Below are 27839 nucleotides of genomic sequence, written 5' to 3' on the forward strand. Positions count from 1 at the left end.
TCATGCACGCTAGGAAGGCACTTCTATCACTAGGCCAAACTCCCAGCCCAACCATGAGACTCTTATCTCCAGCTAACCACTCAAAAACCAGAAGTGGCATTGTGACTCAAAGTGCTAGAGCACTAGCCTTGATCAAAAGAACACAGGGACAGTTCCAGACCCAGAATTAAAGTCCTTAATGGACAAAAAATTAAATTAAAAACACAAATAAACAAGACCTGTGATTTCTAGAAAAACACAACACATTTGTAACAAAGGCTGTATCATTTAGACTGTACTCAATCTGCTTTGGTTCTTACCATTCCTTGTTAGTATAGGCCCACCTTAATAAGCCATTTTAAGTACTTAAAGGTATACTGTTGTATACATTTGATTCTGTGATACTATTTAATGATTGCCCCTTGACAACTTTTACAGCCTCAGGTCTTGTCACTCTTTTCTTATGCTTCAGTCATACTGAACTTTCAATTCCTGAAAAATTCATTATTCTTTTTGCCTCTAAGTTCTGGTTTCCTAATGTTTGTTTTCAGAGGGAAATTCATTTTAGGTTGATGAAAGTAGTAGAATCTTAGATTATAGTAATGGTTATACAATTCTGAACATACTAAAACCAGTGAATCATGCATTCTAGAAGGAGAAGTTTTGTAGTTATGTGAACCTCTAAAAAGATGCTTTGAAAGATGTATGACTGTAGATATGGGAAAAATTAATAAAATCAGGCATAGCGATAAAAATGATCCATAATCAAAAAAGTAAAAATACAAAGCAAGCAAGTATCATGGGTCTAGGGACAAGTTTAAGCAACCTGATATAAATATGCATATCCAGGAATTTCAAAATCTCAAGTACTCATTACAGTTGGAAGCCTGAGACAGGAAGATGGAAAATTTGTGACCAACCTGAGCTACGTAGCAAGATCCTGTCTCATAAAACCAATAAAATAACAAAAGGAAACAGTACTGACAGAATCTGTTTTGTCCTTTTATTCTTTTTCCTGTAGAATAGCAGTATTCAGCCTATAAAATTTCTAATCAAACACCAACAAGAAGTGAAGATTTATTTTCCCATCAAGCTTAAGCCTTGCTTTCTGGCATTTCCTCATCATCCTCAAGAAGTATTATATCGTTACAAAGTACAGGTATGGTGTCCTGTAACATCAGAATTCATAAAGACATAAGTCAGTTTCTCTGATAAGTTAATTTACTAATGAAAAATGTTATTTCCCTCCAATGACAATATAGTCAGTCAGTTTTCTTTTCTTTTTTTTGTTGTTGTTTGTTGTTTTGCTGGTCCTGGGGCTTGAACTCAGAGCCTGAGCACTGTCCTTGAGCTTTCTCAAGGCTAGTACTCTATCATTTGAGCCATGGCACCATTTCTGGCTTTTTCTGCTAATATGGTACTGAGCAATCAAACTGAGGGCTTCGTGCATGCTAGGCAATCTATATCTATATCTATATATATATATGTTAATATATATATACACACTTTTTTTTTTTCAGCCATGAGGCTTGAAGTCTGAGCCTGAGTTCTACCACTTGAGCCATAGAGCCACTTCCAGTTTTCTGGTGGTTAATTGCAAATACGTCTCATGGACTTTTGTGCCCAGGCTGGCTTTGAACTGTGATCCTCAGATCTCAGCCTCCTGAGTAGCTAGGATTACAGGCATGAGCCACCAGCAATTGGCTTGGTCAGTCACTTTTTTTGGTGACCACTAAGTAAATCTTGTCCTTGAATACTATCATCTCACAAGACTTGGTATACTTTCTACATCTCTGGCATATAGCCTTTCCCTAGGAGTTGTATGTGGTCTTGTGGGATTCCCTTGCATCTTGTATTGACTCCTTTCTTCCTTCCTTCCTTCCTTCCTTCCTTCCTTCCTTCCTTCCTTCCTTCCTTCCTTCCTTCCTTTCTTTTTGTGGGTCATGGGATTTTAACTTGGCCTGGGTGCTGTTGATGACCTTTTCAGCTCAAGGCTACCACCCTTTCCCTGGGCCAGTGCATTGTCCCTGAGCTCTTCAGCTCAAGGCTACCACCTACCAAGCCCCACTTCCCATTTTCTAGAGGTTAATTGAAGATGACTGTCAGGTCCTTTTGTGCCTGGGCTGGCTTTGAACCTTGATCCTCAGATCTCAGCCTCTTGAGTAGCTAGGATTACAGGCCTGAGCCACCGCCCCAGCTCCTTTTCTGATGTTATCTTTCCTCAGCTGTTATTCTTGTTCATTTAGTTATTTTACAATAGCTCCAGTTTCCTAACATGTAAACATAATTTATGATATAGCTTTATTTCACCAGTAAAACTTCACATTTTCAGTTAAATTCTGTTTTTCTTCCTATAGTAAATATAATGTTGTGCTTTTTTACAGGTAGAAGGTGGTAGTGGCAACTTCACTTGGACGTCTTCTAATGAAACAGTAGCCATGGTAACCACTAAAGGAGTTGTGACTGCAGGTCAAGTCAGGGGAAATAGTACTATTTTGGCCAGAGATGTACAAAATCCATTTCGATATGGGGAAATTAAGGTAAGGTTTCAATGAAACCCTACTACCTCTAAACATTCTTGTCTGAACTTAGGCATAGTAGCATGTTTAAAAATACTTCAAGTGCAGCTTAGCAACTTAAAAACATTACTTATGGGCTGGGAGTTTGGCCTAGTGGCAGAGGGCTTACCTAACATGCACGAAGACCCAGGTTCAATTCCTCAGTACCACATACATAGAAAAAAGCCAGAAATGGGACTGGGAGTTTGACCTAGTGGCAGAGTGCTTGCCTAGCATGAATGAAGACCCGGTTTCAATTCCTTGGTAACACACAGGAAAAGCTGGAAGTGGTGCTGGGGCTCAAAGACAATGCCTGTGCCCTGAGTTCAAGCCCCAGGACTGCTAAAGAAAAAAAAAGAATCTCAATAAACAATCCTACCAGGCTGGCTTCAAATCAGGATCCTCAGAACTTAGTTTCCTGAGGAGTAACTAGGATTACAGATGTGAGCCACCAGCACCTACCTGTGTTACCTATTTTTTTTTTGCCAGTCCTAGGGCTTGAGCCTCAAGGCTTGAGCCCTGTCCCTGGGCTTTTTCCTCAGGCTAGCGCTCTGCCACTTGAGCTACAGCACCACTTCCAGCTTTTCTATGTATGTGGTACTGAGGGATTGAACCTGGGTCTTCATGCATGCTAGGCAAGCACTGTTCCACTAGGTCAAACTCCTGACCCCTGTGTTTAACGTTTTTGTGTGTGTGGGCCTGGGCTCAGTCCCTAAGCTCTTCAGCTCAAGGCTACCGCCCTACCCCTAGAGCCACTTTGAGTTTTCTAGTGGTTAATTGGAGATACAAGTCTCGAGGGCTTTAGTGTCCATGCTGCTTTGGACCACGATTCTCAGATCTCAGCCTCCCGAATAACTAAGATTACAGAGGTGACCCACTGCACCCTGCTTGTATTTAACATTTTAGAGAATTATTTCTAAGGTTTTTCTACAAGCTGAATTGTTTTTCTTTAGGTATATGTTCTAAAACTGAACAAAATTGAACTGTTACCATATCATGCTGATGTGGAAATTGGTCAGATTATAGAAATCCCTATTGCAATGTATCATATAAATAAGGAAACCAAAGAGACCATTGCATTCACAGACTGCTCTCATTTATCCTTGGATATGAACTCAGATAAGCAAGGAGTTTTTACTCTTTTCAAAGAAGGTAAGACTAGATACTTTTTATTTGAACTTGAATTAAGAGACCAATCATCAGTCTAGACCAATCATTAATTTAGAAATTACTGTACTTTAAGTTCATATCATTCCAGTTTTCTTTCTTTCTTTCTTTTCTTTCTTTCTTTCTTTCTTTCTTTCTTTCTTTCTTTCTTTCTTTCTTTCTTTCTACAGGGTTTCACTATGTAGCTCATGCTGGACTAGAGCTTATAGTCATTCTGCTTCAGTGGACACTATTACCATACCAGACTTTTTCTTCTTTCTTTCTTTCTTTCTTTCTTTCTTTCTTTCTTTCTTTCTTTCTTTCTCCCTTTCTTTCTTTCTTTTCTTTGTCAGTCATGGGGCTTAACTTGATGTAGGTGCTGTCCCTGAGCTCTTTAGCTCAAGGCTAGTGTCCTACAACTTTGAGCCACAGTGCCACTTCCATTTTTCTGGTGATTAAATGGAGATAAGACTCTCATAGACCTAAAAAAAAAAAAAAAAGAATCTCACAGGCCTTCCTACCCAGGCTGGCTTCCAACTGCAATCCTCAGATCTCAGTCTCCTGAGTAGCTAGCTAAGCCACTAGTGCCTAGCCAGTTTTGTTTTTTTTTTTGTTTTCAGTACTAAGGATCAGACCTAGCCCTTGATCATGCTAGAGTTATATCCTTATCCTAAAAAAAAAGACTACATGACATCAATCTGATTAGGGTGTGTGTGTGTGTCTGTGTGTCTGTGTGTCTGTGTGTCTATGTGTCTGTGTCTGTGTCTGTGTCTGTGTCTGTGTCTGTGTGTGTACCAGCCGAGTCTGAGGCTTGAACTCAGAGTGTGGTCACTGGCTCAGAGCTTTTTTGCTTAATGCTGGTGCTCTACTACTTGAGTCACAACTTCGCTTTTAGCTTTTTGATGTCTAATTAGAGAACAGTCTTAGGGACTTTTCTGCCTGGATTGGCTTCTAACTAAATCATCATATCTCAGCCTTGTGAATCTCTAGGATTATAGGAGAGAGTCCGTCACCAGTGCCCAGCTGAGCCTAGGGATTATATTACGATTTTTTGGTTGTTGGTTTTGTTTATTTTGACAGTACAGAGGCTTGAATTCAGAGCTTCAGACTTACTCAGCTAGTGTTCTGCCACTTGAACCATACCTCCACCTCTGCTTTTTGCTAATCAATTTGAAGATAGTCTCATGGACTTTTTTGCTTTGCTAGTTTTGACCCATGATTCTTTAAATTTCAACCTGCTGAGTAGCTAGAGTTACAGATGTGAACCACTGGCACCTGACTCATTGTGATTTTTAATATATCAAACTTTTATTTCTGTAGCTTGATTTCCTTGACAACTGACCTCTTATTACCCTGCTGAAATCATGGTGTGTTTGGGGTTTTTTATTCAAAGGTATTCAAAGACCTGGACCAAGGCACTGTTCCAGTATACACATAGCAGCTAAATCTTTAGGCCATACTCTGGTGACAGTCAGTATCACTGAAAATGAAGAGTATTTGGAAAGCAGTGCCACAGTGGCTGCCTATGAACCCCTAAAGGTGAGATATTTCATAAAATAGTGGCCTTTCTTTTCATGGTTGTATTTAGCGGCTTCCTAGCCATCTGTGGTATTCTGAATTAATGATATTGTTGCTTTTATTTTTGGTGGTACTAGAAATGAACTCAGCCTCAGTAATAAATGCCGTTTATTGCCTTACCTTTTCTTTTCTTTCTCTCTCTTTCTCTCCTCTTTCTCCTTTCCTCCCTCCCTCCTTCTCTGTCTCTGCCTCTCTGTCTCTGTCTCTCCCTCTCCCTCTCTTCCTCTCTCCCTCCACTCCTGTTTTTCAGGGCCAGGCTTGAGATTCTAAATCAGTACCTGATGCTTTTGCTCGTTCATTGGCTAGTGGTCTATCATCTAAGCCAAGGCTCCAACCCCAGCCTCATATAGTTAGGGAAATGGTCTACCACCTGAGTCCTGCTCATTCCACCAACCTCTCTTATCAAAATTGAGTCTCAGGGAGTTTGCTCCCTCAGGATTCCTGTATACTGATACTCAAAAATACCTTTAACTTCTATCAGCAAATTTTAGATATTCTTTTTTATTGATATATAAAATATGCATAGGAAAGTCTATTTAATATATTAATCATAAGATGGTTTTTAAAATTTTTACATGTACAAATATTTTTATAAATATTAAGTTGCAAAGTATTATCATTGTCCCTTTTGTAATGCCCTGCAAAATAATTTGATATCCTATGAAAAAGTTAAATCATTTTTATCCTGTATACTTACACATTTTTAGCCTGAAAGTTTGGCCCAATAAGTTATAATGACAAGTGACTCAAAAGTAGAAGCTGGGTGTAGTAGCTTACATCTATAGTCCTAGCAATTGGACAGGTTTGGGAGAAATAAAGTTTGAGATACCCCCCACCTCAACCAAGAAAAAGCTGAGCACAGTGGCATGTGGGTAGAATACCAGACATGAACAAACATGAGCAATTCTGAGATCTTAAGTCATTAATACCAATAAGATCTTGCTGTCAGGGCCAGGAGAGTGGCCTAGTAGTAGAGTGCTTGCCTAGCATGCACAAAGCTCTAGGCTTGATTCCTTGGTCTCACATATACAGAAAAAGCCAAAGTGGTGCTGTGGCTCAAGTGATGGAACACTAAGTTTGAGAAAGCTCAAGGATAGTGCCTAAGACCTGAGTTCCAGCCCCCATTACTGGAGGAGGGCTGGGGAGAGAGATCTTGGTGTTAAGATAATTCTTAGGAAAAATCAAGGTAAGTGACTTATTTTTTTATACTGGGGCTTGAATTCAGAGCCTGGAGCTCTTTGCTCAAAGCTAACACTCTAGCTCTTGAGCCACAGTCCAACTCATGGCTTTTTGCTAGTTACTTGGAGATAAAATCTCTCAGATTTATATGCCTGGGTTACCCTGGAACCTTGATCATCAGGTCTTAGATTCCTGAGTAAACAGGATTACAGTCAGGAGCCATTAGTACCTGTCCAAGGTAAATAATTGTTTTGTTTTGTTTTGCCAGCACTGAGGCTTGAACCAGGCTTCTTTTGCTCAAGGCTAATACCCTATCACTTGAGCCATAGCTTCTTTTCTAGCTGTTTATTTGTTTACTTTTATTTATTTACTGGTAGTTTTCATGGAGATAAGGGTCTCCCAGACTTTCCCACCCAGACTGCTATTGAACCACAATCCTCAGATCTCAGCTTCTGAATAGCTAGGAATACAAGACTCAGCAATAATAAAACTTTTGACTATAAAAAAGTAGTTTTTTGGGGCCGGGAGTTTGGCCTAGTGGTTAAAGTGCTTGCCTAGCATGCATGAAGACCCGGGTTCGATTCCTCGGTACCACATACATAGAAAAAAGCCGGAAGTGGTGCTGAGGCTCAAGTGGTAGAGCTCTAGCCTTGAGAAAGTCCAAGGACAGTGCTCAGGCCCTGAGCTCAAACCCAGGACTGGCAAAAAAAAAAAAAAAATTTTTTAGGAAAAAGTAAGTAAAACATAACTTGTTTTAGTTTTTTTTAATTTAGTTTTTTTGTGCTGGACTGCAAACCAGCCTTTGTGCTCTACCACTGGGTTATACCTCTAGCCCTATATAAAATATTGACCTAAAATGATTATGCAGAAAGTGGAGATATGGCTCCAGGGGTAGGAGCCAAAAAAAAAGATTATGCAGATATTTACAATACCTTTTGTGTACAAAACATTGTACTAAATCTCATTAGAAAAAATATATATCTAGATAGATAGATAGATTGATAGATTGATTGATTGATTTTTTTTTTTTTGTGGGTCATGGGACTTGAACTCAGCCTGGGTGCTGTCCCTGAGCTCTTCAGCTCAAGGCTACCACCCTACTCTTGAGCCAAGCTGAGTCTCAGGTTCTTTTGTGCCCAGGCTGACTTTGAACTTTGATCCTCGGATCTCAGCCTCCTGAGTAGCTAGGATTGCAGGCATGAGCCAATACACCCTGGCATATATATATATATCTCCAGTCCTGGGGCTTGAACTCAGGGCCTGGGCATTACTCTTGGGTACTTTTTTGCACAAGAATAGTGCTCTGCCACTTGAGCCATAGTGCCACTTCCAGCTTTTCTGTGTATGTGGTTCTGAGGAATCGAACCCAGGGTTTTGTGCATGCTAGGTGAGCACCTCTACTATTAGGCTATGTTCCCTGCACCAAAAAAAAAAAATTTCTTTTTTTTTTAAGTAGGTATAAGAGTTGGAAATGTTTGTACATACCTCTAATCAGGAGGCAGAGAGAGGATTAAGTTCTTGGCCAACCCAGGCAAAAGTTACAGTTTGATTCCACTCTGGCTCCCAACAATAGTTGAACCAACCAAATGATAAAACACCAGCTTCAGTGCCAGAGCTCAAGGTCCTGAGCTCAAGCTCCATACATACACACACACACTGTTGAGCCAGGCATTGTGTGCTTATAGTCCCAGGAGATCTCTTAAGCCTAGCAGTTCAAGATCAGCCTGGGAAACAGCAAGACTCTTAAAAAGCAAAATAATAACCAGAATCTGGTGTCTCAAACCTGTAACCTAGCTATTCAGGAGGGTAAGAACCGAAGGATTTCAATTTAATGCCAGCGGAGGCAGTAAAGTCTGTGAAACTCCATCTTCAATTAACAATCAAAAAGTCAGGTTGAAAGGATAGCTCAAGCAGTAGAGCACCAGCCAAGCAAGAAAGCCAAGCTGGTATGAAAGTAAGCTTAAACTCCGGTACTAGCAAAAATTAATAAGCAAATAAATAATAAAAGTTAACAAAATTTTTTAGATATTTATTTTCTTAACCAACCAAGGATTAATTTCTTTTAAGGCCTTAAACCCTGTGGAAGTGGCCCTGGTGACATGGAAATCTGTGAAGGAAATGGTATTTGAAGGGGGCCCTCGTCCGTGGATCTTGGAGCCCTCTCGATTTTTCCTGGAACTAAGTGTAGAAGAGACAGAGAAGATTGAAATAACAGAAGTCCGGCTTCCAGCTAAGAGAAAACAGAACCAGTATATCTACCGAGTCCTGTGCCTGAATTTAGGGGAACAGGTGAAGAAGTCAGTTTCTAACATTGCTATAATATTAGCACTTACACTGCAATATTCTAACTCCTTTTGACTTTTAGCCATTCATTTTCAGATTCCAATAGATTTAGTATTAATTAGAAAGAAAACCATAGTTTGTTGTTGTTTGTTTTTTGAGGCAGAATACTGTCACATAGTCTAGGCTGGCTTCGAATCTTGATCCCTTTACCTGTGCTTCCTCAGAGATGGAATTACAGGAATACTTTACCATAATCAGTTATAGAGGGAAAATTTCTAATTATTGATTAGAGGACTTTTGTTTTTGTGGGTCGTGGGGCTCAAAGCTACTGCTAGAGCACTGTTTTTTATTCTTACTGTATGTTGCATATACCCAGCAGTTTAAGTAAGTTCATTTAGTAGTTTACTAAATAATTCAAGATGGTTTTTGCATTTGAGTTTTCCTAATTTATGTATATATTTGAATTACATCCTTCGTTGTACAGATAGATTTCATTGTGCTATTTCCCCACATGCATATGATGTATTTTTTTCTTTTTTTTTTTTTGCCAGTCCTGGGCTTGAGCTTAGGGCCTGAGCCCTGTCTTTGGACTTTCTCAAGGCTCTACCACTTGAGCTTCAGCACCATTTCCGGCCTTTTTCTATGTATGTGGTACTGAGGAATTGAACCCGGGTCTTTGTGCATGCTAGGCAAGCACTCTACCACTAGGCCAAACTTCTCGCCCTGTATCTTTTCTTTTTTTTTTTTGCCAGTCCTGTGCTTGAGCTCAGGGCCTGAGCACTGTCCTTGGACTTTCTCAAGGCTAGAGCTCTACCACTTGAGCCTCAGCACCACTTCCGGCTTTTTTCTATGTATGTGGTACCGAGGAATCGAACCCTGGTCTTCATGCATGCTAGGCAAGCACTTTAACCACTAGGCCAAACTCCCAGCCCATCTTTTCTTTTTTTCTTAAGTGGACCATGGGGCTTGAACTCTGGGCCCCGGACTGTCCCTGAGCTCTTCAGCTCAAGGATACCACTACAGCCCCACTTCCCCGTTTTCTAGTGATTAATTGAAGATAAGAGTCTCTTGGTTCTTGGGCTGGGAGTTTGGCCTAGTGATTAAAGTGCTTGCCTAGCATGCATGAAGACCCGGGTTCGATTCCTCGGTACCACATACATAGAAAAAAGCCAGAAGTGGTGCTGAGGCTCAAGTGGTAGAGCTCTAGCCTTGAGAAAGTCCAAGGACAGTGCTCAGGCCCTGAGCTCAAGCCCAGGACTGGCAAAAAAAAAAAAAAGAGTCTCTTGGTTCTTTAGTGGCCTGGGCTGGCTTTTAACCTCCATCCTTAGATCTTAGCCTCCCAAGCAGCTAGGATTACAGGCATGAGCCACCGTGCCTGGCTCATAATTATTTCTTGCTCTGATATTTTCTTAAAGGTCCTCACATTCCGAATTGGAAATCACCCAGGTGTTCTAAACCCCAGTCCAGCTATAGAGGTTGTGCAGGTGCGTTTCATATGTGCCCACCCTGCCAGCATGTCAGTGACACCAGTATATAAGGTGCCAGTTGGTGCCCAGCCATGCCCTCTGCCACAGCACAACAAACAACTGGTAAGTATGGAGGATGTTTTCAAAGTAAGGCATTTTTGTCTTACATACTTAGATACAAAAGGTCTGATATACTACTTTTCTATTAAAGTTAAAAGAATGACATTATTTCTTACTTTTTCTCTGATGGTCTTTGAAAAGAGAGAAAAAGAGTTAAAACTGGCTATACTTGATTTTGTTACCCTACTTAGACATACAGATAGCTTCTGGTTATGAAAATAGACATTTAGAGTTTCCTAAATAATTTCCAAATAGTTTTCTTTTTTTTCCATTTTTTTTTTCTGGCTTTGGGGCTTGAACTCAGGTCCTGGACACTGACCCTGACCATCTTTGTTCTCAGGGCTAGCACATGACCACTTTGAGCTACAGCTCCACTTTTTGTTTTGTTTGTGAGTCATGGGGCTTAAACTCTGGGCCTGGGTGTTATCCCTGAGCTCTTCAGCTCAAGGCTACCACCCTACTCCTTCAGCCACAGACCACTTCCCATTTTCTAGTGCTTAATTGGAGATAAGAGTCTCACAGTCTTAAGTGTTGGGGCTGGCTTGGAACTGTGATCCTCAGATCTCAGCCTCCTGAGTAGCTAGAATTACAGGCATGAGCTACTGCTCCTGGCACCACTTCCAGTTTTTGAGTACTTAATTGGAGATAAGAATCTCACAGGGACTTTTCTACTCAGGCTGGATTTGAAGCACTATCCTCCGAATTTAGCCTCCTGAGTAGGATTACAGGTGTGAGCCACCAGTGCCCAACTTACTCATTTTTGTGTATTTTTTGCTGGTCCTGGGGCTTGAATTTGGCCTGGGAACTGTCCTTGAACACTTTTTTGTTCAAGGTTAGCATTCTATCACTTGAACCACAGTGCCACTTCTGGCTTTTTCTGTGTATGTGGTACTGAGGAATTGAACCCAGGGCTTTGTGCTTGCTAGGCCAGCGGTAGCTAGGTCATACTCTCGGCCCTATTCTGTTTTTGGTATATATTTGAAGTTTGTCAAACTAGAAAGATGAAACATGATTCTTTTTTTTTTTTTTTTGCCAGTCCTGTGAACTGAATTCAAGGCCTGATCACTGTCCTTGGGTTTTCTCAAGGCTAGAGCTCTACCACTTGAGCCACAGCACCACTTCTGGCTTTTTCTGTGTATGTGGTACCAAGGAATCAAACCCAGGTCTTTGTGCATTCTAGGCAAGCACTCTCCCACTAGGCCAAACTCTGGCACTGAAACATGATTCTTAATCTTCAAGGATATCTTACCATCTCTCAGTGTATTAGATTTAATTTTTTTCTTTTCATTATTTTTATTTTAATACAGATTCCTGTATCTAGCCTGAGGGACACAGTCTTGGAACTAGCAGTGTTTGACCAACATAGGAGAAAGTTTGATAATTTCAGTTCACTGATACTAGAATGGAAATCTTCCAATGAGACTCTAGCCTATTTTGAAGATTATAAGTCAATGGAGATGGTAGCCAAAGATGATGGCAGCGGACAGACCCAGTTACATGGTATATAGAAATGTATAAATCCTTTCACATGGAATACGTGCTAAGTGGTTCCCATTAAGGATTTTCTTGGGTCCGGAGTGGGCCAGGAAAACACAGTTCCTCTAGGAGCTGTCATACAGCTAGGATGCTTTGACATGAGAAGTGCTCAGTACCACATAAACAGAAAAACCTGGAAGTGGTACTGTGGCTTAAGTTCAGGAACAGAGCCCAGGCCCTGAGTTCAAGCCCCAGGACTGACAAAAAAAAAAAAAAGAAAAAGAAAAAAAATCCTCAGGGACAGGGCCTGGCCTGAGTTTAAGACCTAGGACTGTCGTACATATTATTCTCTCTCTCTCTCCTTTCTCCCCTTTTCCCTCTCTCTCTTCTCTCCCCCCTCTCCCTCCCATCCCTCTCTCCTCTCTCCCACTCTTTCTTGCTGTCTGTACACACACACACACACACACACACACACACACACCTGGGTTCCATATCCAGCACAACAAAAGAAAATCAAAAACTCTAAAACTAGAGGCTGGGAATTTAGTCTAGTGGCAGAGTGCTTGCCTGGCATGCACAAATCCCTATTTGATTCCTCAGTACCACATACATAGAAAAAAACCAAATGTGGTGCTGCAGCTCAAGTGGTAGAGTACTAGCCTTGAAAAAGCCCAAGGACTGTGCCCAGGCCCTGAGTTCAAGCCCTGGGACTAGCAAAAAAAAAAAAAAAAAAAAAAAAAAAACTCAATTAAGAGTAAGCTGGGCCCTGGAAGTGGCTCATGCTTGTAACCCTAGTTACTCAGGAAGCTGAGATCTGAGGATCACAGTTCAAAGCCAGCTTGAGACTCCAGTTGACCACTAAAACAGGAAAACAGGAAGTGTCACTGTGGCTAAAGGGGTAAGGGTGGTAGCTTTGAGCTGAGGAGCTCAGGGACAACACCCAGGCCCGGGGGGGGGGGGGACTGGGGGAGTGGGGGAAGAATAATGACCCTTTTAACTTTTTTTTTTTTTTCCAATCCTGGGGCTTGAACTCAGGGCCTGAGAACTGTCCTTGGACACTTTTTGCTCAAGGCTAGCACTCTGCCACTTGAGCCACAGTGCCACTTGCCTTTTTTGTATATGTGATACCAAAGAATTGAACCCAGGATTTCCATGCTAGGTGAGAATTCTAATACTAGGTTACACTCCCAGCTCTGGTATTGTTTCTCTATGCATGTGGTACCGAGGAATTGAACCCAGGTCTTCATGCATACTAGGCAAGCACTCTACCACTAGGCCATGCTCCTGGCCCTCCTGGTCTTGTTTCTCACATAAGATCTTTCTGCATGTTTCCAGGTCATCAGATCCTTAAAGTGCATCAGATTAAAGGGACTGTACTCATTGGAGTCAATTTTGTGGGTTATTCAGAGACTAAAAGCCCAAAGGTGAGTGGAGATTATTACATTTTTTTTGAGGCAGAGGAGTTGAGATTGAAACAGGATCTTGCTGTGTAGCTCAGCCTGACCTTTAACTCTGAATCCTCTTGCTTTAGCTTCCAGATTACTAAGGATTACAGGTATGTGCCACCATACCTAATTAGTAATGAATGGAGAATATAGGAAACATAAATTAAACCAGGTGCTGGTGACTCTGTCTAACCCTATAGCTATTCAAGAGGTTGGCCTGGGCAGACCAGTCTAGAAGGCTCCATTTTCTTTTTTTTTTTTTTTTTTTTGCCAGTCCTGGGCTTGAGCTCAGGGCCTGAGTTCTTGGACTTTCTCAAAGCTAGAGCCCTACCACTTCAGCCTCAGCATCACTTCTGGCTTTTTTCTATGTATGTGGTACCAAGGAATTGAACCTGGGTCCTCGAGCATGCTAGGCAAGCACTCTACCACTAGGCTAAACTCCAGGCCCTAGAAGGCTCCATTTTCAAGCAGCAAAAAACTCAGCTGGAGGAATAACTCAAGTGATAGAATTACAGCAAAGCAATCAAGCTGAACAAGCTCAAGGCCCGGAGTTCAAACCCTGGTGCCAGCAGAAAGGATAAGAAAGAAACCTTAAATTAGACTTGGATAGTTGTACATGCCTGTGATCCCATCCTGAGCTACATACCATGTAATGCTTGAGTTCAGAATCTTTACCCAAAAGACCACCAGAGACCAGAACCAATAGAAAAGGAAAGGAGTCTTTATTGCAAGCTTGAGCCTGGGCTCCCGCTTACATGGCTGCAACCTGTGATGCTGAGAGCCCCAAGCCCAGAGTTACAGCACTTTTTATACACTTCTTTGGGGAAGGCAAGGGCTTTGCATACATCATAGCGTCACAGAACAACTCTAAAACATAATTGACGTATCATAAAGTGGGGAAGAACTCAAAGGGGCTGGGTACTTCAAACTGATTGGTTAGAGACATCTTGCCCTAGGCAAACGTCACCCGTGGGTCATCCTGCCCTGGGCAAACGTCACCTGTGGGTCATCCTACCCTGGGAAAACACCATCTGTGGGACCCTCTGCCCTGGGCAAGCATCACCTGTGGGTCAGTGGGTCATGCTGCCCTGGGCAAACACCTTTGAAGCTGCTATCTCTGCTGGTTTAGAACTAGTTCAGAATGACCTTGTGGCGGGGCCTGCTTAAAAATAACTTTTTACTGAAGTTGATCAAACTTCAGAATTAATTTAGGCTTCTCAGCAAACCCTGTCTAATAAAGAAATATATGTGTGTGTGATATTTAAGCCTGTTTAATAGAAGTGAAACCTGCTATCTTATTTTTTTGTGTGTGGTGATGGGGCTTGAATTCGGTCTTAGTGCTGTCCCTGAGCTCTTTTGCTCAATCTTGTCACTCTACCACTTGAGTCACAGCTCTACTTTCAGCTTTTTGGTGGTTACTTGGAAATAAGAGTTTCACAAACTTTCCTGCCTAGGCTGGCTTCCAAACTGGATGCTCAGATGTCAGCCTCCAGAGTAGCTAGGATTATAGGCATGAGCCTTTAGCACTTAAATGAATTCAAGAACGTTCTCTTTCTGATCTGAGGAATTAGAAGTTCATATTCACCTTTGTGGTGATTGTTACTTTGCTAGGAAATTTGCAAGTTGCCCAGATCTGCAACTGTGGAGCTGCTCTTGGTGGATGATGTAGCGGTATTGCCGGAGAATGCCACCATTTACAACCACCCAGATGTGAAGGTAGAAACTTTATGGGTTTGGCTAAGCAGAATCATATTGGAGGAGAGGTTATTAAAATCAATAGCACAGCAATTAGAAAGCTTTCGTATATGTTAATATGTTGAAAGTCACTGATATATATATATATGTAAATAGCTTCAGTATCCTTATTTTTTTAATCACTTTAATTATTTAATTTCTATTTTTATTCCTCTTTGGTAGAAGCTGTTTTCTTTTCTTTTTCGTCAATCCTGGGGCTTGAACTCAGAGCCTAAGCACTGTTCTTGGGCTTTCTCAAGGCTAGCATTCTACCACTTGAGCCACAGCACCATTTCCTACTTTTTTTTTTTTTGCCAGTCCTGGGCTTGAGCTCAGGGCCTGAGCACTGTCCTTGGGCTTTCCTCAAGGCTAGTGTTCTACCCTGAGCCACCACACCACTTCTGGCTTTTTCTATGTATGTGGTACCGAGTAATTGAACCTGGGTCTTCGTGCATGCTAGGCAGGCACTCTACCACTAGGCCAAACTCCCGGTCCCATTTCCTACTTTTTTTGTGTATGCATGCTAGGCAAACACTCCCATTAGGCCAAACTTCTGGCCCCAAAGCTATTTTCTTTATTTATTTATAAATGGAAGGAAATAAGTAATGTATGTCTAATTTTTTCCCTAGGAAACATTTAGCCTTGTGGAAGGATCTGGTTATTTTTTAGTCAACAGCAGTGAGCAGGATATTGTCTCCATCATTTACATGGAAGCAGAAAGTTCTGTCCAGGTGAGCTGTAGAAATATTTCCAGATTAATTAATTGATGGTTTCAGATAAAAGATCATTGTAAAAGAAAGACTGAAAAAAATCCATTGTGTTTTTATTATTTTTTAATTTATTTTTCTTTAAAAAATTTTTTTGCCAGTCCTAGGCCTTGAACTCGGGGCACCATCCTTGAGCTTCCTCAAGGCTAGTGTTCTACCATTTTCCCCTGTAAATAATAAAGCTGGTTATATATATTAGATTCCACTTAAATTCAGTTAACTTAGCCTCTCTTGATCAGTTAATATTCATTAAGGTAAATATTTTGCCATAAACTGAAACATTTTAAGGAGACAAACTGCTGTGCCTGCAGTATGTAACTTGACCTTTGAGAATTCTTATCTCAAAGGAAGCTAAGGTTTATTTCCTATTTGGGATTGAAATACTTGGTATGATTTTGACTACAGTATGTTTGTTAATTTTTACCCATCTTCTTCCTTATAGTTAGTTCCAGTACATCCTGGATTCCTCACCTTGGAAGTCTATGATCTGTGCTTGGCTTTCTTAGGTCCAGCTACAGCCCATCTCAGAGTCTCAGACATACAAGAGCTGGAGCTTGATCTGATTGATAAGGTGAGAAATGTTAGTCCCCATCATACAACTCCCTCTATATGTATCTATCTATCTTTGATGATTCAACCCCAAGGCCTTACCCATGCTCAGTAAATATTCTACCACTCAAGTCATATCCCAGCCCCAGATAGAATCTTTTTTTTTTTTTCCAATGTGGGGCTTTAACCCTGGACTTGGCACTGTCCCTGAGCTCTTCAGCTCAAGCCTAGCACTCTAACACTTGATCCACAGTAACACTTTTAATTGGAGATTAGAATCCCCCTGGCTTTCTTGCCTGGGCTGGCTTTGAACTGTGATCCTCAGATCTCAGCCTCCTGAGTAGCTAGGGTTACAGGTATGAGCCACCGGGGCCTAGCTAGAATCTCAATATAATGTCTGCTAAAATACTATGTTGGAGCTGGGAGTGTGGTCTAGTTGTAGAGTGCTTGCCTAGCTATGCACAAAGACACAGATTCTATTCTTCAGTACCACATACAGAAAAAAAAAAGCCAGAAGTGGTGCTGTGGCTCAAGTGGTAGAGCCCATGGACAGTGCTCAGGCTCTGAATGCAAGCCCCAAGACTGGAAGAAAAAACAACAAGTAAACATAAAATACTGTGTATACTATAACCTTTACCAAATAAATACAAATATTTCCCATGACCTACACATATACATATATACACAAAATTAGTATACATGGATAAGCTTATTTTTCAAAGACTAATCAAGGACATTTGGCATGAACATAAAAGTTTGCTGCCCTCAAAAAGACTGTCCTTGAAAAATGAGAGTCCTCTAACTACAATCTATTTCTTTTTATTTTTTTTCAAACACTAGGTTGAGATAGGCAAAACTGTGTTAGTGACTGTGAGGGTTCTTGGCTCTTCCAAACGCCCATTCCAAAATAAATACTTCAGAAACATGGAACTCAGACTGCAGTTGGCCTCTGCTATTGTCACTCTGACGTGAGTACCATTTTCATACTCCTTGGTTTTTATGCTTAATAGCATGAGAATTTTCCTCCTAGTGCCTCAGTCAGTTTCCCTTTAGGTTATTAAAGATTTGGGGGTGAGGGGGGCAGGAGTGTGGTCTAGTAGAGTATTTACCTAGTATGCACAAAGCCCTGGATTTGATTCGTCGGTACCACATACACAGAAAAAGCTGTAAGTGGTAACTGTGGCTCAAGTGGTAGAGTGCTAGCCTTGAGAAAGCTCAAGGACAGTGTGCCCAGTCCCTGAGTTCAAGCCCTAGGACTGGAAGAAAAAAAAGAAACATTTGTTTCTTTCTTTTCTTTTTCTCTTTTGTCTTTTTTTTTTTTTTTGGACCAGTCCTGGGGCTTGAATTCAGGACCTGGGTACTGTCCTTGGACATTTTTTTTTCTCTATGCTAGTTCTCTTCATAGCTCTACTTCTGGCTTTTTCTGAGAATGTGGACTCAAACCCAGTACATGCTAGGCAAGTACTGTCACTAGGCTATGCTCCCTGCCCCAGCCTCTGAGCTCTTTTGCTCAAAGCTAGCAGCACTTAACCACTAGAACACAATTCCACTTCTCGCTTTTGGGTGATTTATTGAAAATAAGAGTCTCATGGATTTTCTTCTTTTCTTTTTTTTTTTTTTTTTGCCAGTCCTGGGCTTGAGCTCAGGGCCTGAGCACTGTCCTTGGGTTTTCTCAAGGCTAGAGCTCTACCACTTGAGCTTCAGCACCACTTCCGGCTTTTTTCTATGTATGTGGTATCGAGGAATTGAACCCAGGTCTTCATGCATGCTAGGCAAGCACTTTAACCACTAGGCCAAACTCCCGGCCCGTGGATTTTCTTCTTAAATCTCAGCCTTCTGAGTAATTAGGGTTCTGGGTATGTGTCATTGGCACCTAGTTTCAGATTTTCTACCATCCTTGCTTTTAATTCCTTTCATATCATATTTTCTTCCCATATTTAGCTCTGTAAAAAACACCCATTCTGGGGCCGTGAGTTTGGCCTAGTGGTAGAGTGCTTGCCTAGCATGCAGGAAGACCCAGGTTTGATTCCTCGGTACCACATGCATAGAAAAAAGCCAGAAATGGTGCTGTACCTCAAGTGGTAGAGCTCTAGCCTTGAGAAAGTCCAAGGACAGTGCCCAGGCCCTGAGTTCAAGCCTCAGGACTGGCCAAAAAAAAAAAGCAACAGCACCCATTCAAGCTAAGTGTGGCATTATGGTCCTGTAATTCCAGCATCCAGGAAGATGAAGCAGGTGGGTCATGAGTTCCAGTTCAACATGAGTCACATATCAAGTAGCTGTCTCAAAACAAAAAAATTCCCATTGAAAGTCTTGAAATAAAGCCTTGTCATTACTGTATTTTCTGAAACTTCTTAGTAGTTCTTGTAAGTGCTTGATTCTGGAGGACCTTCAAAAATGTATTGAGAGTCTGGAAATGTGGCTCAGTGGTAGAGTTCTTGCTTAGTATGCATGAAGCCCTGGATTTGACTCCTCAGTACTACATAAACAGAAAAAGCTAGAAGTGGTACTGCCCAAGTGGTACACTGCTAGCCTTGAACAAAAGAAGCTCAGGGATAGCACTTAGTTCAAGCCCCAGGACTGGCCAAAAAAAAAAAAAAAATCTATTGAGAAACAGAGCTATTTGTTTTTTCCTCGATGAAAGTAGAAATAAAGAATTCCAGAGGGGCCGGGAGTTTGGCCTAGTGGTTAAAGTGCTTGCCTAGCATGCATGAAGACCCGGGTTCGATTCCTCGGTACCACATATAGAAAAAAAGCCAGAAGTGGTGCTGAGGCTCAAGTGGTAGAGCTCTAGCCTTGAGAAAGTCCAAGGACAGTGCTCAGGCCCTGAGCTCAAGCCCAGGACTGGCAAAAAAAAAAAAAAAAGAATTCCAGAACAATTTGGTATTTGCAGTTTTACCAATCTGTGATTTATATTGCCCTTGTTTCATTTCTCAGAACAAGTTTTTTGCCCATTATGATCTTCCTGCCATAACCATGAAATTTATCTTGGTTCTAGAAATTTATTTCTGGCAGTTCCTTCTAGCCAGGGTCAAAGTGAGCAGAAAATGCCAGGCATCTTAAAAAGATGCACCCCTGGCCATTCTCAAAGTCAAGTCTTTCTCACATGAGACACATGGGTCTTTGCAGACTAATGGAGGAGCAAGATGAATACTCTGAAAATTATATTATTCGAGCCATCACTGTTGGACAAACCACACTTGTTGCAATTGCCAGAGACAAGATGGGAAGGAAATTCACATCAGCCCCCCGGCAAATTGAAGTAAGAAAATGATCTCACCCAAAATTTGTTCTTTATATTGTTTAGCATTGCTTATCCTTTGTTATTTACTTTGCATAAATCAAATCATTTGAAGCCAGGCCAGGTGGCTCATGCCTATAATCCTAGCTCCTCAGGAGGCTGAGATCTGAGGATCAAGGTTCAAAGCCAGCCCAGGCACAAAAGGACGTAAGACTCTTATCTCCAATTAACCTCTAGAAAACAGGAAGTGGGGCTTGGCTCAAAGACAGTGCCCAGATTGAGTTCAAGCCCCATGACCCACAAAAAAAAAAAAAAATCATTTGACTGTCTGGGAGTTTGGCCTAGTGGTTTAGTGCTTGCCTAATACGCATAAAGACCTGGATTCAATTCCTCAGTACCACATACATAGAAAAAGCTAGAAGTGGTGCTATGGCTCCAGTGGTAGAGTGCTAGCCTTGAGCTAAATTGCTCAGGAACAGCGCCCAGGCCCACAGTTCAAGTACCATGATTGCAAGGAATTTGGCTTAGTGATCTAGTACTTGCCTAGCAATCATGAAGCACTGGGTTCATTTCCTCAGTACCACAGAAACAGAAAAAGCCAGAAGTGGTGTTGTGGCTCAAGTGCTAGCATTGAGCATAAAAGGCTCAGGGACAATGCCTAGGCCCTGAGTTCAAGCCCCAGTACTAACATTAAAAAAACGGGGAGGGGGGAGTTTGGCCTAGTGGTAGTGTGCTTGCCTAGCATTCTCAAAGACCTGAGTTTGATTCCTTGGTACCACATACATAGAAAAAGCCACAAGTGGTGCTCTGGCTCACGTGGCAGACTACTAGCCTTGAGAAAGCCCAACGACAGTGCTCAGGCCCTGAGTTCAAGCCGCAGGACTAACAAAAAAAAAAAGCCAGAAGTGATCCAGGCACCAGTGGCTCACACCTATAATCCTATCTACTCAGAAGGATCACAGTTTGAGGCCAGCCTGGGCAGAAAAGTCCATACCACTCAGAAAAAGCCACAAGTAACACTGTGGCTCAAGTGGTAGAACGCTGGCCTTGAGCACAGAGGCTCAGGGACAGCACCCAGGCCCTGGGTTTAATTCCCAGGAGCAGGGGGGGGAAAAAAAGCCAGAAGTAGAGCTGTGACTTAAGTGGTAGAATAAACCTTGAGCAAAAAAGTTCAGGAACAGCTCCTAGATCCTGTGGTCCTGAGTGAAATGTGATGGAGAATAATTATACTGTTCTCTCTTATTTACCTAAATATCTATTTATGTATGTATTTATTTATTTAGGTCAGTCATGGGACTTAACTCTGGGCCTGGGTGTTGTTCCTGAGCTCTTCAGCTCAAGAATGCCACCCTACCCTTTGAGCCAGAGCACCATTTCCCATTTTCTGGTGGTTAATTGAATATAAGTCTCACAGAATTTTAAGTGTCAGGGCTGGCTTTGAACTGTGATCCTCAGATCTCAGCCTCCTGAGTAGCTAGGATTACAGGTGTGAGCCTCTGTGCCCAGCTCTACTTTTATTTTTTATTTTTATTTTTTGTTTCATTTTGCTTTGTAATTTTATTGTGAAGGTGATGTATAGAGAACTCATAGTTACATATGTAAGGTCATGAGTACATTTCTTATAAAGCCTTTTTTAATACATTGTAAAGGGGCGGGGAGTGTGGCCTGGTTCTACTTTTATTTTTAAAGACATTTTATTATAAACATAATTGTGACTGCCTGTTTTTTTTTTTTTGCCAATTCTGGAGCTTGAACTCAGGGCCAAGGCACCATCCCTAAGCTTCTTTTGCTCACTGCTAGCACTCTACCACTTGAGCTACATTGCCCCTTCTGGATTTTCTATTTACATTGTACTGAGAGTTGAACATAGCACTTCATGAGTGCCAGCAAGCAATCTACCACTAAGCTAAATTCCCAGCCCATAACTGTCATTTTATGCATATATTCGTGAAATGTATTTGCACATAATTTGGAGTTTTTCTTTAGAAGTTCTCAATCAATATGAAGTTCATTCAATATGAAGTTGGCTCATTCATTACTGTTGTCCTTTTGGTTTTCCCCTCAAGGTGTTTCCTCCATTCAGACTTGTCCCAGAGAAGATGACGCTCATTCCAACTAACATGATACAGGTAATCTTTTGTTTTATTTTCATTTATTTATTTATTTATTTATTTATTTATTTATTTATTTTTGCCATTTGTGAGGCTTGAACTCAGGCTTGGGCACTGTCCCTGAGCCTCTCTATTCTCAAGGGAAGCACTCTACCACTTGCACCACAGCACCACTTCTGGCCTTTTTCTGTTTATGTGGAATCAAACCCAGGACTTCATGCATGCTACCACTAAGCCACATTCCCAGCCCCAATCTTTTGTTTTATTTTGTTTTATTAGTATCGAGACAGACGACTGTTATTTTATATTTTTATTGTTATTCTGCTTTGTTGTTATAGTTACTGTTGCAGAGACAAGATCATACTATGTAGCCCAACAGGTCTCTGATTATTCTCCTATCTTAGTTTCCCAAGTGCTAGGGTATAGATATGTCTCATTAGGCTTAGCTCAATGATGCAAGTCACCTTAAAGGCAGAAAAATCATATTTGCCTTTTTCTCTTTTTGCCACAAGCGCTCTTCTATTATGCTCCTCTTGTGTACTCCCAGCCAAGTACAAGTGAATTTTATAATAAAACAGTTATTTTCCCTGATTCCTGATATATGTGGTATAAATTATCTCTTCTAATCCCTGTGGTTCGTTTGTAGTCCTTCTATTTCTCCCGTATATATTTGCGTTGTTGTGTGATATGCTCCTTAAGGAAAGAAGAAAGATAAAGAAATCATGTTGCTTGAAAGAAAGAACTATAACTCCTTACCCTCATCCCACACATTCACTTGTATGTTTACATTCTAGGTAATGTCGGAAGGTGGCCCCCAGCCCCAGTCTATCATTCACTTCTCCATCAACAATCAGACTGTGGCTACTGTTAATAGGAGGGGGCAAGTTACAGGAAAAGTGGTTGGTACAGCTGTAGTCCGAGGTACCATCCAGACAGTAAATGAAGATACTGGCAAAGTGATTGTGTTTTCCCAGGTATTCGTTCTTTCCTGTGTTCTGTTCTACTCTTCTTTTTTTGGCTACTCCTGGGGCTTGAACTTAGGGCCTGGGTGCTATACCTAAGCTCCTTTGCTCCAGTCTAGTGCTTTACCAGTTGAGCTGCAATACTGCTTCCAATTTTTTTTTTTTGGTGGATCATGGGGCTTGAACTTGACCAACGTGCTATCCCTGAGCTCCTCAGCTCAGGGCCACAATCCCCTATGTTAAGCCAAGTACCACTTCCCATTTTCCAGAAGTTAATTGGAGATAAGAGTCTCAAAGTCTTTTTTTTTTTTTTTGCCAGTCCTGGGCTTGAGCTCAGGGCTTGAGCACTGTCCTTGGACTTTCTCAAGGCTAGAGCTCTACCATTTGAGCCACAGCACCACTTCCGGCTTTTTTCTATGTATGTGGTACCAAGGAATCGAACCCGGGTCTTCGTGCATGCTAGGCAGGCACTTTAACCACTAGGCCAAACTCCCGGCCCCGAGTCTCAAGGTCTTTAGTACTTTAGTGCACAGGCTGGCTTTGAACCATGATCCGCAGATCTCAGCTTCCTGAGTAGCTAGGATTACAGGCATGAGCCACCGCACCACCCGGATTAGCAATATTATTCTGTCCCCTTCATCTGGTATACTCTTTTTTTTTTTTTTTTTTTTTTTTTTTGCTAGTTCTGGGCTTGAGCTCAGGGCTTGAGCACTGTCCTTGAATTTTTCTCAAGGCTGGAGCTCTACCGCTTGAGCCGCAGCACCACTTCCGGCTTTTTCCTATGTATGTGGTACCGAGGAATCAAATCTGGGTCTTCATGAATGCTAGGCAAGCACTCTACCACTAGGCCAAACTCCCGGCCCCCATCTGTTATACTCTTAACTAGACATGAACAATATATTATTTTTAGTAAAAAATAGAGTACTAGCTGGGTGTGGTGGCTCACACCTATAATCCTAGCTACTCAGGAGGCTGAGATCTGTGGATAAAGGTTCAAAGTCAACCAGGCACATAAGGACCTGACACTCTTATCTCCAGTTAACCTCTAGAAAATGAGAAGTGGGGCTTGGCTCAAGGGTAGAGTGGTAGCCTTGAGCTAAAGAGCTCAGGGATAATGCCCAGCCCCAGGGGTAGGGATGTAGCCTTGAGCTGAAGAGCTCAGGGACAGTGCCCAGGCCAAGTTTAAGCACCATGACCCACCTAAAAAAAAGAGTACTTGGCATTGTTGTAAGATGGTCCATATTCACAAAAAAACAAAACAGAAGAAAACATTTTCTGGTCAGTCCTGGGGCTTGAACTCAGGCCTGTCCCTAAGTTCCTTTTGTTGGCACTCTGCCACTTTAGCCACAGCACCACTTCTGACTTTTTCTGTTTACATGGTACTGAGGAATTGAACCCAGGGCTTCATGAATGCTAAGCAAGCACTCTACCACTAGGCCACATTCTAGCCCCAAAGGAAAAAAAAAATTCTTTATTTTATTTTTTTATTTTTTTGCTAGTCCTGGGCTTGAGCTCAGGGCCTGAGCACTACCCTTGGGCTTTCTCAAGGCTCAGCACCACTTGCAGTTTTTTTCTATGTACGTGGTACCAAAGAATTGAACTCGGGTCTTCATGCATGCTAGGCAAGCACTCTACCACTAGGCCAAACTCCTGGCCATAAAAAACTTGGGGGGGGGAATCAATCATAGGACTTAAACTCTGGGCCTAGGCACTCTTCAGCTCAAGGTTAGCACTCTACCACTTTGAGCCACAGCACTAACTCCCATTTTCTGGTAGTTAATTGAAAATTAGAGCCTCAGATCTCAGCCTCCTGAGTAGCTAGTATTACAGGAATGAGCCACTGGTACCTGGCAAAGAATTTTTTTTTTTTAAAGAACTAAACTAAAATGGATGTGACACTGTAGCTCAAGGGCTAGCCTTGAGCTGAAGAGCTCAGGGACCCCGCTCATGCCCAGAGTGCCCAGAATTCAAGTCCCATGACTAACCAATAATAATAATAATAAAAACTAAACATGTATTTCTGGTATGACATTTTGTTTCCTGTGTTTGAACTCAGGACCTGGATGCTATCCCTGACCTTTTTTGCTCAAGGCTAGCACTCTGCCACTTGAGTCACACCTCCACTTCTGGATTGTTTTAGTACCTAATTGGAGATAAGAGTCTTAGAGACTTTCCTGCCTGGGCTGGCTTCAAACCAAAATCCTGATCTCAGCCTCCTGAGTAACTAGGATTGCAGGTGTGAGTCACTGGTGCCCAGTTGATAATTTATGTTGTTGTTAAATGCAGAAAACAGCACAACAAACTGGTTATCATAAGCATCTCTTTCTAGCCATAGGAAACTCCTTCCTAGCATAAGCTTTCTCTCCACCCTGCTGAACAGGATGAAGTGCAGATTGAAGTTGTTCAGCTAAGAGCTGTCAGGATCCTCGCAGCTGCAACTCGGCTCATCACAGCCACTGAGGTCAGTAAGATGGCGTGATCTAGTTGCTTATTCTGATAGCAACAGGTTGGCAGGAGATATATCTATATCAATATCCATATCCATATTTATGTAATTTCTTTTTCTTTTCAGATGCCTGTTTATGTCATGGGAGTGACCAGTACTCAAACTCCATTTTCCTTCAGCAGTGCCAACCCAGGCCTTATATTCCATTGGTCCATGAGCAAAAGAGATGTGTTGGATCTAGTGCCCAGACATTCAGAGGTGTGAATTGATTTGTTTATTATATCAGTATAGGGATCGTGATGTCAAATTTATTTTATTTCATGATATGTTTAGACTATTTTGTTTACTTCCTTACAATATTATTACTTATCAGCTGGGCCAGGTGGCTCATGAAACTCTTATGGCTAATGAACTGCAAAGAAAGAAAGAAAGAAAGAAGAGAGAGAGAGAGAGAGAGAGAGAGAGAGAGAGAGAGAGAGAGAGAGAGAGAGAGAAAGAAAGAAAGAAAGAAAGAAAGAAAGGGAAAGGAAAGGAAAGGAAGGAAGGAGCGAGGCACAGTGGCTCACGCCTGTAATCCTAGCTACTCAGGAGGCTGAGATCTGAGGATCAAGGTTTAAAGCCAGCCCAGGCACAAAAGGACCTGGGACTCTTATCTCCAATTAACCTCTAGAATCTGGGAAGTGGGGCTTGGCTCAAGGGTAGGGCTGTAGCCTTGAGCTGAAGAGCTCAGGGATAGTGCCCAGGCCTAGTTCAAGCCCCATGACCCACCGGGAAAAAAAAAATATTACTCATCTTTTTTCTCTAGTTCACACTCTGGAAACCTGAAAATCATATGAAGAATCCAAATTTAAGTACTCAGATAATATTATTTTTAATCTGTTTTTTTTTTCTTTTTTTTTTTTTCCAGTCCTGGGCTTGAGCTCAGGGCCTGAGCACTGTCCTTGGACTTTCTCAAGGCTAGAGCTCTACCACTTGAGCCTTAGCACCACTTCCAGCTTTTTTATATGTACCACTACTGAGGAATTGAACCTGGGTCTTTGTGCATGCAAGGCAAGCATGATGCATTACTATAATACCAATACTTAGAAGGCTGAAACAGGAAGATTACAAACCAGTCTCTCTCTCTCTCTCTCTCTCTCTCTCTCTCTCTCTCTCTCTCTCTCTCTCTCTCTCTCTCTCTTTCTTTCGTCAGTTGTGAGGCTTGAACTCTGGGCTTGGATCCTATCCCTGAACCCTTCCAGGCTAGTACCCTATCACTTGAGACACAGCGCCACTTCTGGTATTCTAGTGGTTGATTGGAGATAAGAATCTCATGGACTTTCATGCCCGAGCTGGCTTTGAACCTCGATCCACAGTTCTCAGCCTTCTGAGTAGCTAGGATTACAGGCATGAGCCACTGCTGCCCTGCAAATATGACTTTCTTTTCTTGCCCTAAACTAAAAATAGGTTAAGGTTGATGAAATGGGCAACAGGAAAGAAAAAGAAAACAGAAAGGAAGGAAGGAAGGAAGGAAGGAAGGAAGGAAGGAAGGAAGGAAAAGGAGAGAAATAGACTATAAAAAGGTCTCTATGTAAAGCAAGAATGGTAGTATACACCTGTAATCCCAGCATTTAAGAGGCAGAAGCGGGATTTTGAATTCAAGGTCAGCCCGGACAAAATTACCAAGATCCTCTGTTACAAAAGGAATATTAAATTAAGAACAAAAAGCAGTGGGCTGGGCCGGGAGTTTGGCCTAGTGGTTAAAGTGCTTGCCTAGCATGCATGAAGACCCCGGTTCGATTCCTCGGTACCACATACATAGAAAAAAACCGGAAGTGGTGCTGAGGCTCAAGTGGTAGAGCTCTAGCCTTGAGAAAGTCCAAGGACAGTGCTCAGGCCCTGAGCTCAAGCCCAGGACTGGCAAAAAAAAAAAAAAAAAAAAAAAAGCAGTGGGCTAAGGACATAGCTCAAGTAGTAGAGCATTTGAGGCCTTCTTTCTTTTTTTTGGTACTGGGGATCGAGCCCAGAATGGTGCATTTGCTAGGCAAGTGCTTTGCCACTGAGCTACATCCCAAAACAAAAGGAAGGAAGGAAGGGAATTCTTTTTTTTTTTTTTTTTTGTGCCAGTCCTGGGCTTGAGCTCAGGGCTTGAGCACAGTCCTTGGACTTTCTCAAGGCTAGAGCTCTCCCACTTGAGCCTCAGCACCACTTCCGGCTTTTTTCTATGTATGTGGTACCAAGGAATTGAACCCGGGTCTTTGTGTATGCTAGGCAAGCACTTTAACCACTAGGCCAAACTCCCGGCCCCAGAAGGGAATTCTTGATAGCTATCTTCAACGTATATTCCCCTATTGGTACAACAAAAAAAAAGGCAAAGCTCAGTGTTTAGTTATGAATATTTTTTAAATCTGTTCCTTTGCCATCTAGGTTTTTCTGCAGCTTCCAGTGGAGAATAACTTTGCCATGGTTGTCCACACAAAAGCAGCTGGCAGAACCAGTATCAAAGTCACAGTTCACTGCATTAACAGTTCCTTGGGGCAGTTTGAGGGGAATGGGGTGGAACTATCTGATGAAGTCCAGATTCTGGTAAGCTCCAAACTCCAAATCTTGTTTCTGTATATCAAACAGGAGAAAATCACATTTTCCATGAAAAGCTTAGTCTGCAAGCATTCCCAGGAGTTTGTACTCTTGGATCTGTGTTATTCATGCTCTCCTTTCACTTCCTACTTTATGAATACTGTACCACAACTGGGGAAGGATTTTTTCTGAACCTCTCAATACATTATAATATAGCTATTTGGATGCTGGGTGCTAGTGGCTCAT

General features: G+C 41.8%; 1 protein-coding gene across 1 annotated transcript in view; it reads left to right on the forward strand.

The window, feature by feature from the left end:
- The window catches only part of Nup210l (nucleoporin 210 like), a 73772-nt gene that overhangs the window by 25101 nt on the left and 20832 nt on the right, over positions 1-27839 (forward strand). The window contains exons 11-28 of the mRNA XM_090340938.1: positions 1001-1138; positions 2364-2519; positions 3491-3689; positions 5077-5222; positions 8508-8729; positions 10139-10312; positions 11617-11809; positions 13121-13209; positions 14842-14946; positions 15594-15695; positions 16174-16302; positions 17121-17248; positions 19407-19539; positions 21585-21647; positions 22424-22603; positions 24972-25052; positions 25164-25295; positions 27444-27602. Coding sequence (XP_090197064.1) covers positions 1001-1138; positions 2364-2519; positions 3491-3689; positions 5077-5222; positions 8508-8729; positions 10139-10312; positions 11617-11809; positions 13121-13209; positions 14842-14946; positions 15594-15695; positions 16174-16302; positions 17121-17248; positions 19407-19539; positions 21585-21647; positions 22424-22603; positions 24972-25052; positions 25164-25295; positions 27444-27602 — 2529 coding nt within the window. The remainder of the gene's footprint in view (positions 1-1000; positions 1139-2363; positions 2520-3490; positions 3690-5076; positions 5223-8507; positions 8730-10138; positions 10313-11616; positions 11810-13120; positions 13210-14841; positions 14947-15593; positions 15696-16173; positions 16303-17120; positions 17249-19406; positions 19540-21584; positions 21648-22423; positions 22604-24971; positions 25053-25163; positions 25296-27443; positions 27603-27839) is intronic.

This window comes from Megascapheus bottae, chromosome 10 (genome assembly GCF_031878675.1).
Source record: "Megascapheus bottae isolate mThoBot1 chromosome 10, mThoBot2.hap1, whole genome shotgun sequence".
Taxonomy (NCBI): Eukaryota; Metazoa; Chordata; class Mammalia; order Rodentia; family Geomyidae; genus Megascapheus; species Megascapheus bottae.